The sequence below is a fragment of the Amphiprion ocellaris genome, chromosome 14 (assembly GCF_022539595.1).
Source record: "Amphiprion ocellaris isolate individual 3 ecotype Okinawa chromosome 14, ASM2253959v1, whole genome shotgun sequence".
Taxonomy (NCBI): Eukaryota; Metazoa; Chordata; class Actinopteri; family Pomacentridae; genus Amphiprion; species Amphiprion ocellaris.
The window spans coordinates 9,643,877-9,657,526 of NC_072779.1; the positions used below are offsets into that span (position 1 = coordinate 9,643,877).

Below are 13,650 nucleotides of genomic sequence, written 5' to 3' on the forward strand. Positions count from 1 at the left end.
TACTACTCTCGTTCCGTATTTGTTTCTTACCATCTACTGGCTTTTAACACTTACTTTTTAATATATTTTTTGTCTTTCTTTAATTTGTTTCCTACACGCCAGTATTTACTGTTAAACACCGAAACACTGTCAGATTCCTTGTCACTGATTCTGACTCAACAAATAGGGGATAATCAAAAAAAAAAAAAAACTAATTCAAAATCACCAAATTTGAAGAGAAATCTGAAAAAGTTACCAAAGCTGTAAGTGAAAAGCAATAAAAAGTGCAATGTTTACTACTGAGGTGTAATGGAATGTAAATGTAAATGGAGAAATGCAAGTAAAGTACAAGAAACTCAACTTTCTAGTCAAACACAATACTTGAGTAACTGTAGTGAGTTTTTGGCACAGCTTCAATGAACTCGGTGACTTGGGACATTAAGACTGTCACCAACAAAATAAAGAGACTAGAAATTGTGGGCATCTGTTTATATTTAACATCTACGCTTCTGTCTGCTTCTTATCTCTGAAAACTACTTTGTAATTAGACTGATTAAGAAAAAACTTCTGCTTGAAGCCCACGATCAAAATCATACTAAATAAGTTCTAAGATTAATAAAATACTTTCCAGTGGATGTTTTGTCAGTGGACTGACTGATTGTATGCATGTGTTGGGTAAGATGATTTCTAACATAACCATTATATTTATGCTTTATAGCAAACATTTTAATTTTGGTCAAATAAATGCAATACAGACAAAATCTAAAATGGAATGGTGTAGGAGTATAAAGACTAATGAGAATAAAATATTACAGTAAACCACAAGTAGCCTGAGCTGTTTTAAACTTAGTGTGTTTATAATGTTTTGGAAGAATTTGTCCCATAGGCACTTGGCCTTTAACCCTGACAGAAACATAAGCCTATGATGTTTCTCAGTGCAGAATGTATGCTAGTATGTTCTGACATGTCAGAGGAAAACAAATGGCAAAGGATTTTATTGTGCACCTGTGAGATTAACCCTGTGAGGAGGCATTAAGAATATGGTTCCAGATTCTTGTTTTTTCTAGTTTTTACCTGCCTGAACACCACAAACATGATTATTACTTCAAACACCTCAACACAAATGTTGTGCACACACTTGTCTCAGAGACTGTACTGATTGACATTGCAGATATGAAAATTTTGAGGTAAAAACGTTGACTTTAAAGTTTGTCCTGATGTTTTTTGGGGTTTTTTTTTCTGCTGGATCGTACATATGACCGAGCAAAGAATTAAGTAATTAAAGTTATGCAAAAATAACAAATGACAGTTTTTGTGGTGTACTTTCTGTGCTGTTCATGTAGCAGATTCTATCTATTATTTGCGTGTTGTGCTGCAGAAGTGCTGACATGAAGATGTACTGTCTAGACACGTCTTTGCCCAAGGGCGAATGTATGATCTGAAAGCTGAAGAAACAGTACGGAACACAAAGAGATTTATTGTATGTCAGAACATGCATACAGAACATGCATTATTCTTGCATCCAGTATGCACTTACATAGTGACAGTGGTACTTATATGTTCACTCCCCCAACTCTGTGCCAAGGAAAATTGCTTCTGGCCAATCCCCGTGAGAACTGGGCTTTGTGCGTTTAATTCTCAAAATCCTGCCGAAACTGATCCAGCGAAGAAAATTATGTAATGGAACGTCCAACCCCTTACTCTACTCTAGCCCCTTCTAACACTTTTTTAAAAATCGAACTGCTAATGCTCTGGCCATAGATGGTGATTCAACACACAGCTTGTGTTTTAGAAAGTTGTTGAAACCCTTAACAACTGCGTCTCCAGTTTGCAGGTGCATCGTTAAATGTGGAAAAAGAATTCCAAAACTTACGTTCAAGTGCAAAAATGTGTAAACACTCCATTTTAAGTAAGTCCTGCAAGAACAATCCTACTTAATTAAACATCTTAGTAAAAATGTTGATTTGGTCCCTTTAATGCATCAGATATTACTATATATGTGACATCAGTAGGTAAAAGTAGCAGCGTTTACTGTTGTAGCTGCTGCAGGTGCAGCCAGTTTGAACTATTTTATATACAGTTTTATAAAACAGGGACAGCAGATAAATCTCAGAGCTTGAAAAAATAAAGTTCTGATACATAGATCTTATTCAGTTTCAGATTTTTTCCTCAAATGTTTGGTTTTTGGTGAGATAATAAATCATCTGAATATTTAGTTTAAAGGGAAACACCACTGTTTGACAGATTTGCAAACATAAATCTGAAAAAGAAGCTTAACCACTGATTTAACCTTTAACAATGTGCATTGTAAATTATCATTATGTGAGCTATTGTGTAAAATGTTCATCTTAAAAGTAATTGAAAAATAAATAAATAAATGCAGTGGAATAGAAAGTATAATGTGTCCCACTGAAATGTTGTGGAGTGGGAGAAGTGAGGATTTTAAAGGAGCTTTTTTGTTGTTTGTCTGGTTTCTTTTCTTTTCCAGATATTTCACAGGGCTGTTTGCTTTATGTTTTCTTTGCTTTAGATTTTCCCATTTTTGTGTCTAACCCATAAACCTGTTTTATTCAGTCATCAAACCCAGTCCTGTGCAGATGACATGTAATTTGTCTTTCTTCTACATGTGCGTGACAGTTCCCAGGAACAAATCTTGCCAGGGGCATGTTTCAATAATCCTACCAACACATTATAGAACATACATGAATTCCCCAAATTCTTCAAGTCAAGTAAAGTCAGTATTTAGAGAACTAATCCAGCTGAGCAGCAACTTGTTCCAACTGTTTTACAAGATTCAGAGCTGACTGAGTGACATGGCAGGAACATGCCAAGTACAATGCTTAGGCTCAATTAGATCACTCTGTAAGCCACAACCAGAGATCAGCCATTAAAAAAATCATCATAAATACTACCCTTAATTTGTTTGCGAATCTCACTTTTTCATTGTTACTATCTAAAGACTTCCCTGGCAGAATTCAGCCAAACATGAGTTTGCTCCATCTTCGCCTTTTGTGTCATTATGACTTTGCTCCAAACAGGTGAGCGAATTATTATATGTTAAATTATTTGGGGTGTGTCCAACCACAGGCCTGATTTGATTCGTTGCTGCATGTCATTCTTTCTGTATCCCAAATAAGGCAAAGAAAACCTCAGAAAATCAAAATTAAACATTGGTTGAGGTGGAATTTCAAAATAAAATGTTCATGAGCTATGATAATTAAAGCCTCCAGTGATCAACATTAAAGGTGATTCTGCAGAAAATAACTGCTTACAGGTATTTCTTGTGTCCATTACATTTTTTTTTCAAATCAAAGATAGACTTAACTTGTCAGTTTAGCAGCTATTTCAGAGACATTTTTTTGTCTTAAACATCATGAAACATAAAAAAAACACAAGTTAATGCAGTAGAAAAAACATGTTGCCATTAAATCCAAATCTATTTTCTACAGTGCCATAGTGTTTGCAATAAGAACACAAGTTCAAGTGCACAGAAAAAACAGAGAAATTTTGGAATGTATGCAAATTTCACCTCTGGCCATTGTCTGGGAGTCAACAAGTGCTTTTGTTTGCCTTTTAGCAAAATAAAGACTTAGTGGAATTTTTGGAGGTTTAACATGATGGCAGACAAAATGGATGCCAGGTGTCATTTCTGTCATAAATTCAATAGGAAAACCGGTTTTCTTGTCCACCGTAGGCCCCTCAACTCCCTCTCATTACAGGTTTACTTCATCCCTGAGGGGATCTGACAACACACTTACATAAGCCAGTGTCACTATAAGAGAGGGTCTCTCAGCTGCACAGATCAGACTTGGCAATTCCAAGTTTCTTCTCTTGCGAAGGAGCAGCTGTTGGTTGTTGCCACCTCACGGGTAATTATCTCCATTCATCTCTGACATGGCTTTCATATTTCAAATTTGACTCAGAATTCTCAGTTTATATTTCTTGTTGTGTCCCAGGGTCTGAAGCCACGGGTCAACATGTCTGAATCTGGAAGTTGCACCTCTATCATCAACCTGCGCTACCAGGATGGCAGTGAGGGAAGCTCCTCCAACCCTGCCAAGTTCAAGAACCAGGACTATGCGCAGCTGAAAGACAACTACCGCCGCAGGAGACAACTGTTTGTAGACAGCGCCTTCCCACCAAACAACCATTCTCTCGGTGACCTGCCTAGTTTGACCAGCTGGCAGGAGGATGACGTGGAGTGGCTTCGACCATCAGTAAAATACAGTTTTTTCTTCCTCATGTAAAATGCATGTCAATAGATTTTTGTATATGTACTGTGTAGGCACACGCATGCTTTTTACATGCTTGTCTGCAGTAGATTTATTTTCTTTATCATCTTGTCCAGGAAATCCTGAAAGCACAAAACATCAGTGATGAGCCCACTTTCTGCACGAAGGGAGCTTCAAGGTTTGACTTTGGTCAAGGCAGTGTGGGTAAGCAAGGATTTTTGGCTTAGAGCAGAAGACAACCAAAACTGAACAACTTACTTAGCTGAAAATGTGAACTTTGCTGTCGTGCTTTAGAAAAGTATTCCTTATTTTCCAGGTAACTGCTGGTTTCTGGCTGCAATTTCCTCACTGACTTTCCAAAAACGCCTGATGGCCCAAGTCGTGCCTTTGGACCAGTCCTTCAGTGACTATGCAGGAATCTTTCACTTCAGGGTGAGGAATTAACAACAGAATTGTGATAAAATTTCACATCTGCACAATGCATCGCCATCAATTCTTACTTGTCCTCTCTGTTTCAGTTCTGGAGGTTCGGCAAGTGGGTGGACGTTGTCATTGATGACTACCTGCCAACTTACAACAAGCAGCTGCTGTCCGTGCACTGCAAAGGTGGAAACGAGTTCTGGGTTCCTCTGATGGAGAAAGCATACGCAAAGTACATAACCATCCCACACGCCTTCAGATAAATGTGTATAGAAGTTGTGACACCAGAATCATGATTACATTTTTTTTTTATCTGTCTCCCTCAGAGTGTGCGGCACCTACGCTGACATGAGTTCCGGGTTGCCATCAGAGGCCTGCAAGGATTTCACTGGAGGTGTGAACATGACTTACAGCCTGAGGCGTGAACACACTTATGGTCATGATGACGAGCTGTGGCTTCAGCTGAGCAGAGCCACCGGGTGCAAGTCGATGGTTTGCTGCGGGACTCCCCCGAAAGGAGTAAGAACCACTTTCCTAGAAGATTTTTTTTATTATTATTTCTTTGAAAATCAGCTAAATTAAGCTGTTCTGCCTGTTTCAGGGTTCCAATGCCAACACTATCGGACACACTGGATTGGTGGATTCACACGCCTACTCTGTCACAGGAGTCACTGAGGTAAAGTGTGTCACAAAAACATCACTGCAGCAAGATTTTGTTAGCTTCGACTTTGCAGAAGTTCTTGATTTTTTAATTTTTTAAATTTCCTCTTCAGGTGAAGTGCTACGGCTCCACAGTGAGACTGGTGCGACTCATGAACCCCTGGGGAAAGCAGGAGTGGCAAGGAGAATGGAGCGACAAGTACTTAAATAATTCTTACATACAATGAAAGACTGATTTACTCTGCAAAAGAACTGAAGAATGACTTTTACCATTGAAGAAAACAACCAAGAACATGTCTGTTCCATTTCACTGTGTTGGACTGAATTCATTTCCATCTTGTGCTCAGGTCAGATTTGTGGGACAGAGTGAGGCCAGAAGATCGCGAAAAGTGTGCCGACCGTGAGGATGGAGAGTTCTGGTAAATGAGTTAAACTAAAAGTACCGTGCATTTGTGTAAACAGAGACAGCTTTTTGGAATCTGCACTGCTTGCTAGGTGCAAATTTGCAAATTGCTAGGTTTGTTGGGTCACCCTCTCTCAAACAGTGAAGCAGTGATTACACCAAGTGTGTGCATGTTGCTCCCTGTGATAAAAGCAGTGCAGGTGGTCAAAAATTTCCAGCGGTGCCTTTAAACTTCAAACTGCGAGGCCTGATAATGAATAAACACAAGAAAACATTTTCTGTTTTTTCCCCCTCTGCATCTGTTTCTGCCAGGATGAAGTTGGAGGACTTCTGTTACTATTTCTCTATGGCGTCCATCAGCTGTGAGAATCCCAACTTCCTCGACGGTGACCTCGATGTCCAGTGGCAGTGCATGATTTACGACGGAAAGTGGGTAGCAGGAAGATCTGCAGGTGGCAACGTGAACAACTGTGAGCCAAGTTCATTCTTTTACTTTCAACAGTCATTTCAAGAAAAATGTTGTGCCTTTGTTTATGATGTGTGCAAGCACAGAAACCAGCACACTGTCTCATTGTTTATGTCTTTCACCACCTGCAGCCACCTTTTCATCAAACCCCCAGTATCGAATTGAGGTGTCCATTATCGACAACCAGGAGAAAGCAGACAAAAACATCTTGCTTTCTCTGATGCAGAAACCTCAGCAGGAATATCGCAAAAAGATCAGATACTTCCCAGTTGGGCTCACCCTCTACAGGGTATGCATTATGCATTTTTCTGAAACAAAATGCATGTTAGAAAGAAAAATAAGTAACAATGTTTATTATGATAAAAAAAAAATAAAAAATCCTGCTATAGTCACTGTCTTAGCTTACTTCTGAGATTTCTGACTTTTCCTGTTTCTCATTCAACAGATTCCACCAGGGGTAAGCACACATCAGAACCAATATCCAACTTTCACAAAATTCCACATTCAAATTCCTTGAATAATGCATGCTGATACTTGGAAAACATTTTCATTATATTAAACAAGTTACACAATCCTTACAGACCCCAGCTGGACGTCTCGGATCATCTTTCTTTAGGAGGAACAGGCCTATTAAGAGATCCCAGCAATACAGCTCTGAGAGGGAACTGATTGAGCTCCACAGTCTGGAGCCTGGAGAGTACGTGATCATCCCCTCCACCATGAAGGCCTACACCCCTGGAGAATTCGTTCTCAGCGTCTTCACCAAGTCTGACGCTAAGATAACGTAAACACTTACTTTAATATTTCACTAGTGAAGAGTTTTATTCCAGAAAAGGCGTGCACGTTCGAATGTCTGACTCACGCTTTCTGCTGCGCTTCCAGTCCCCACCATGGAGACGAGGATGAAGATGAGCACAACCACGACCACGACAGTGACAATGAAGAGGATGACCGTATTCTTCCTGAGGTATGACATAAAAGATTGTAGAGGATAGAGGTTTAACTTTGTCATATTCAGAGCCTCAGACAGATGTTCATTTACTTCGTCTTCCACTCAAGATCCCTGACAAGGCCAAAGAGGAGGATGAGAAGAAGGATTATGACCCCAGCCGTGCCATATTCAAACGCTATGCTGACCAGGTGGGATATTTTTCTCTGCTTTTTCTTCAAACCTTTATCTGTGTCTGAATCATCCTCCGTTGATCACAGTTTTGGTTCTCTGTCTTTTATCAGTATGATAATCTGAGTGCCAGACAGCTCCGGAAGCTCCTGAATGATCGCTTCCCTCATGGTGAGTTAATGTACATCATGCATGCCTTCGAAACCTTAATTTATTTGCTGACTCAAAGTGATAAAACAGACGTTTTTTTCCCATGTGTACCACAGGGACTCGGTATGGCTTCAGTTTGGAGAGCTGCAGGAGCATGATCGCTGCAGTGGATGTATCCTAACATACTGAAATGTGTTCTTGATATCTTGCGCATCAACAGAAATGATCATGTCAATGGTTTTTGGTGTTTTTGTTGAGTTGTCCTTAACGTGCACAGCTCGACCAACGGATGAGGATGTCCTTCACGGAGTTCTCAGTTCTCTGGAAGAAGATCCACGAATTCAAGGTCATGCAGCAAGTACAGGCATTATTGGCTTAGTTTAACTCTGATCTGCAACTAAAGGTCTTAGTTGCTAAATGTATGTTAATCTTTGTTACAGAAAACCTTCAATCAATATGATTCGAATGGCAACGGATCTCTTACTGAAGCTGAGCTCCAGAGGGCAATTCAGGGTTCAGGTACCACGGTTTATCTTCACATTTGAACTTAAATATAGTGAAAGAACTGCCTCAGCAAAAGTTGAACTTGCTTCATATTCAGAATTATAACCCCAGAACTTTCTCCTTCTGTCCATACCAGGAATAGAAGTGGATATGTTCATGATCAAGCTGATGATGTTCCGCTTCTCAGACTTCTCAACCACCTCCTTGGAGAGCTTCATTTCTCTCATGTTCCGCCTGGAGAAAATGTCAAGTGAGTGACATAGAAGCCACCGATGGCATCGCTGTCAAAAATCGCACGAGGCTCTTACTTGCTCATAGCGTAAAACTAAATGTGATTTGTATTTTGTTTTCAGACACCTTCAAGAACAACTCATCTGATGGCATGATCCACATGAGATGGACTGAGGCAAGTTTATTTCCATCTTTATTTTGTTCTGAATACATTCAACTCACTAAAATAACATGATGGATATATTCACACTATGTACCTACTCCAGAGCAGCAATATTGTTATGGTAAAGATACTATTATGTGACAGCTATTGTAGCCACTTGTGCTCTATTCTATCTGAAATTAATACTTACTTTAGAGTGTTGTACTGTGTAGCTTTCTTTGCAAAAATATTACCACTAAAACAACAGATGCTAGTAACTAAAATCTACCTTTTATTTCAGTGGTCCAACATCGCCATATACAACTAAACCAAATGTAACAAGAAGAGCCCAGGAGACTCGCAAGAGAAGATTCCAGCAATCTAACATTGCTTTTACTGGAATTGTCTACCTTCATAAACCCTACAAAGCAGTAGCACGTTTCTGTGATCAAAGCATCTGTGCAATAAACATTGTTAACCTGCTAAATTACCTTCTGATATTGTCATTCTTGCACACATTTTTAACATGCAACCAAAAACGAATAACTGTGGACCAGAAATCATTTTTATTAACTCTCCATTGACTACATCAGACAGATACAAAAGGTGAATAAACACAACATCACTAGTTCACAAGTCATTCCACACTCATCCTTCTTCTCAACTAAGCAATAAGATAAAATTACGCATTTATGGTCATTCCTGTGTGATGATACAAGGGGCTCTCTGGCAAAACTCTCATATTTACAGGCCAGGATTCTTATTTCTGTACAATAAATCAAAAATCCACACAAAAGGAGCATGAGCACTCTCTGCTGTCAGTCAGTGGCTACAGGACAAGGTTGGCAATGCTCTAAACGTTTATTGTTCTACAATGAAAAGTCTTAAATCAACAATTAACTGTAAGTATAACAAGTTTTGTAAGTTTATTCATCTACTTTTGTCCAGAAATCAATCAGCCACACTGCTGCAGAGGAGGACATGCTCTTTCATTATAATGAAGATGAACATTGTAGTTAATGATATATTAATCCAAACTGTTCTAGTGCTGTCAACTGGTGCACCAAATGTGTAAAATAATCCACAACAAATGCACAATTTTCTCTAAGGCAAGCATGTTGGAAAGTATGGTAAAAGAAACTGTCTCTTTGAGGGATTTTTTAGAAAACAAAATATAAAATCATGATAATAATCTTATCCTCTAAATTGAGATAAAGGTTGAGTGCAATTTTGAGGTGTTTTCATCATACGCTGCACAGCTCTCAGTCCTCCTCCCTCTCGATGTAGCTCTTACATGCCGAGCGTGCCATCTGTCTGGCCATGTACCTCTCTCTGGCCGAACTAACAGTGTTATCCGTGCTGCGCTTTGCAAACTTGCTCGCCTTCTCCTCCGTTTCCTCTTTCTCCTCACCTTCCTTTTTCTGTTTATATTCTTTTTCCTCTGTGTGTTCACCGACTGCTTCCTTCTTTTCTGGATCTTTTTCTTCCCTCCTCACTGCCTTCTCCTTCTCTTGCTCCTTCCTTCGTTCCCTCTCTTCTTCCAGATGTCTGTCCTTCCGCTTGTCTTCATCTGGATACTTCCTCTTCTCTCTTTCCCCATTCTTATCCCGTTCTCTGTCTTTGGGGCTCCTCTCCCTCCTCCCATATCTTTCTTCCCTCTCTGAATCCCCCCTGCCTCTACCTCTGTCATCTTCTCTGCCTCTGTCTCTATCTCTGTCTTTCCTTCTATCCCTGTCACTTCTTCTTTCTGAATGTCTATCATCCCTTTCCCTTCCCCTGTCTCGGTTTCTGTCTCTTTCTCGATCTCTGTCCCTTCCTCTGTCTCTTTCTTGGTCTCTGTGGCTCTTCTTATGTCTGTCTCTCTCCCTCTCTCTTTCCTTCTCCTTATCTTCTCCGCTCCCCGATGAAGGCGACCTCTGTCTGTATTGGCGTTTTGAATGTGTCGAGGCGCCGCCAGGCTTACTAAACCCAGACTTCTGCTCATGTCCCTCCTCACTGTCGCTACACGAACTTGGGATGTTGTCGTGGGACGTAGGTGAGGGAAGAGGTGAAGTCCTTTCTGTGTCTTTTGAAACCACTGAGGTTTCAGTTCTGTGGAAGAAGGAACAAAGCTACAATTAAGGACTCAGAACAGTTTTGAAAAATATGTGCTGCCTTGTTGTGATTATCAATGTGAAAGTAATGAGGAGCAACAACTTACCTGTTTGCTGAGTGATCTGGTATTGCTTCCTCTCCTACAGTCTGATTCAGCAGGTGCCGGTAGAAGCCACTCAAGTCTCTCTGTTTCTTCACGTCCAGAGCAGCTACTCAAAACAAAAACAATTCAAACATTTATTTAATCTCACATACAACTGTTTATTTTCCCACAACATAGTGCCCTAAGGAAGAACATATTCTTTGAGAGGATAATATATATTGATGGGTTTAAAGGAATCGAGTTATGTTTAAAATAACTGAAAGACTATGAGGCCATTTTAACACTGTCGCCACACATTGTTTAACTGATGTTTGATACATTACTTTGAACACAACCTTATCTGCAGCTGAAAAACAGATGTATTGCTCTAACCTTCCATCGCTGCCTGTCTCTTCTCTCGCTCCTCCTCCTCTTTCTGCTCCTGCAGTTTTTGTCTATAGGCGGAGGTAACGTAAGCTTCTTTATCAGCAAACTGCTCTCCCTCTGCCTCCCTCTCCTTCTGAATCTTCCTCTCTTCTCTTCGTTCTTGTTCTTTCTTTCGGTCCTCGACTGCTTTCATTAACTGGTGTATATATTTAGGCTGCAACAAAGAGACACAGACAATAGAAGAAATGAAGTTATTGTTCATAAGACAGTTGTGGCTCATATATTGCTTTTACACCAGAAGGATGTCAGAACATCAGCTTAACACCAACACAGGCTCTTTCTAACATTAGAGCTGTGTTAGTTTCCAAATCCAGCCATACAAGTGCTTAATTACCCTTTTGTCAGCTCCTCCCAGAATCTTTTTGTTGCCTTCAAGTCTCTGTTTTTGGATATCATCGTACACAGCATCATAGTCATATACGGTGCTGTCCTGTTCCAGGGCCTTCTGCATTTCCAAACGTGTCTTTAAACGGAAAGAGAGCCAAACAAAGATTAAGGACCAGAGAAATGTAAATCACAGAGGAACAAGCTGTGTTGTGAAATAATTCTCAACATTAAATATATTCTCTTACCTGCTTCATCATCTTCTTTTTGATAGCTTCTCTCTGCAGACTTTCCCCAACCGAGGTCTGAGAAACAAAACATACAAAAACATGTTCAGAATATTTGGACAGAAGTCTTTTCAAATGTCAGATAATGACTGGCATTTAAGCTGTTTTTTCCCTTTTACAGAAATCTGTTGAGTTTACATAATACTAAAAATATTAACATCAAATGCAATGATTGCTGATGAATAAACAGCCTAATGTATTCCCCTTTTGGCAACAATTCCAAAAGTTTACCCACCTCATCATCTGAGTCATCCCCAAACACTGACGGTTTCTGCAAGGCCGCAGTTTTTGATGCTCCCTTCTTCTGTGGCAAGATCAGCCCGTACCTGAGGACAGTTAAGACACAGGGTTTCTTAAACTCTATCCTGTATTTCGCATGAAAAGCTTTCACAAGTCAAAATTCACCAAGGAAAGTGTCATCTCAAGTTAAAGGCTTTGGATCTAACATCTAAACCAAATCAGCCATTTGAATCAACAGCGTATGTATCCAGCAGGCAGAACATTCACAAGCCTTTTATATACCGGTATTCATACCAGTCTATCTTAGAAATAGACAGCACAGTTGTTGTCAGAGAGTATGCAACGTCATCCATCATCTATACACCTCTACGTCATCTATCATCTATACACCTCTTAATCCTCATCAGGGTGGGATGCTACAGTTCTATAATTAATTTGATCAGTAGATAGGTGACTCTCTACACTTTCGTTCACTTCTCGTAATGCAATTTTTAATGTACAAACACGAGAAACAAAACAAGCTTAAACCCAGTGAGAAATATACCAGAATAACTGCATGTTTCCATGACTTATGATGGCTACAAAAGTTTACTGCCTCTCCATGGCAACATGCAACGGATAAACTGTAGAAAATCGTGTTAAATATGCGGCAGATGTGAAGAAAAGGTGAAGTTTCCAAGTATCACGTAAACAAATCCGACCTTCTATTACTAAGCAGTAGCTGATTTGAGTAAAAAGGCGACGTTTGCATGTCGTTAGCTAACTAGCTAGCTAGCTGCCGTACAGGCTGAAATGGGGACACCTCCGTTTTTACCGATAAACCGCACTGAGGCTGTTACACTGAATTAGGTTGTTTGCATCACTACAACTTCAACCCAGTAAACAGGTACAGCTGTAGTTCCTTGTTAATTACACAGTCATAATCACGTTAGCGTGTCTCAAACTTACTGTTTTGTAGGGACCGCCATCTTGCTCTGCTGACTGTGAACGAGAGCAGCAGATTCGACACCAACGTTTTGGTAAATTTATACACACAAGCTCTAATGTGTCACATTTTGCGGTCTGAAAAATATAAGTATTTATTTTTTGGCATTATATTTTTTTATGGTCACTAAATATGAAGTTTCGACCTGTAGCGAATGTACGGACATTCAATAGATCAGAGCACCAGACTCTAATGGCCAAAATGTGATTTACCGTCATAGACTGTTTACCGTCGATTTATGCGATAATTGAGCTGTTAGAAAATAGCTATACCGTCATATAACAAGCAGATTAACACAGAGACCTAAACCGGTCGTTAAAACACTGCATTTCCAGAGAAACTGCGTGTATTATGTTCACCAGTAGATGGTGACATTGCTCCAAGTTGTAACTCTGTGACTTGAAAATGAGAGAAATATTGAAAAGCTCAGGTCCACTCTGCAAACTGAACTTTTATGTTGAAATATGCAGAAAAGTTTCCCCGGGTCCTGTCCGCTTGCTGCTGTTCGGATGTCTGATGTGGTAGCACAAAATGCAATAGTGAAAATGTAGTAATAGTTAATGCTTATAAAGATGAAAGTGAATCTGATTTTCCATCTCCACTGACCTTCATTGGAGTATGAATGATTGACCTTTCAACATCAGTTACTTGTGGTGATTTTTAAAACAGAGACCTTCTATATGCAACAAATGTCAAATCTCAACTGCAAATTGCAAGCAAAATGACAAACAAATCATTACACACAATACTGGGCCAGTGGAGGAACTTCCACTTCTTGAGCCAGTAGTAGTATATGATCAAATAAATTCTTATAGTTTAGGCCTACAATAAAGTCTAAAAACATTATAGCTCTAGTTCAGGTGATTTCATGTTTTCATTTCATG

The 13,650-nt window shown here is 39.7% G+C and overlaps 2 protein-coding genes across 2 annotated transcripts; one reads left to right on the forward strand and one right to left on the reverse strand.

The window, feature by feature from the left end:
- Positions 1-3,693: 3,693 nt before the first annotated feature.
- LOC111588653 (calpain-1 catalytic subunit-like) lies at positions 3,694-8,794 on the forward strand. Its single transcript, XM_035943302.2, has 22 exons — positions 3,694-3,848; positions 3,936-4,196; positions 4,328-4,415; positions 4,528-4,643; positions 4,730-4,863; positions 4,958-5,150; positions 5,233-5,307; positions 5,405-5,490; positions 5,639-5,710; positions 6,007-6,164; positions 6,292-6,449; positions 6,606-6,617; positions 6,742-6,944; positions 7,043-7,127; positions 7,220-7,300; positions 7,394-7,451; positions 7,547-7,602; positions 7,708-7,776; positions 7,871-7,949; positions 8,071-8,184; positions 8,288-8,340; positions 8,609-8,794. Exons 2-22 carry the CDS (start codon positions 3,957-3,959, stop codon positions 8,633-8,635), a joined length of 2,157 nt encoding a protein of 718 aa, XP_035799195.2. The 5' UTR covers positions 3,694-3,848; positions 3,936-3,956; the 3' UTR covers positions 8,636-8,794.
- A 60-nt stretch (positions 8,795-8,854) lies between these two features.
- On the reverse strand, positions 8,855-12,785 carry nsrp1 (nuclear speckle splicing regulatory protein 1). Its single transcript, XM_023299131.3, has 7 exons — positions 12,730-12,785; positions 11,777-11,867; positions 11,503-11,559; positions 11,265-11,393; positions 10,877-11,084; positions 10,508-10,610; positions 8,855-10,398 (listed from the first exon to the last, which is right to left on the reverse strand). The coding sequence occupies exons 1-7, from the start codon at positions 12,747-12,749 to the stop codon at positions 9,570-9,572; spliced, it is 1,437 nt and encodes a 478-aa protein (XP_023154899.2). The 5' UTR covers positions 12,750-12,785; the 3' UTR covers positions 8,855-9,569.
- Positions 12,786-13,650: the final 865 nt, after the last annotated feature.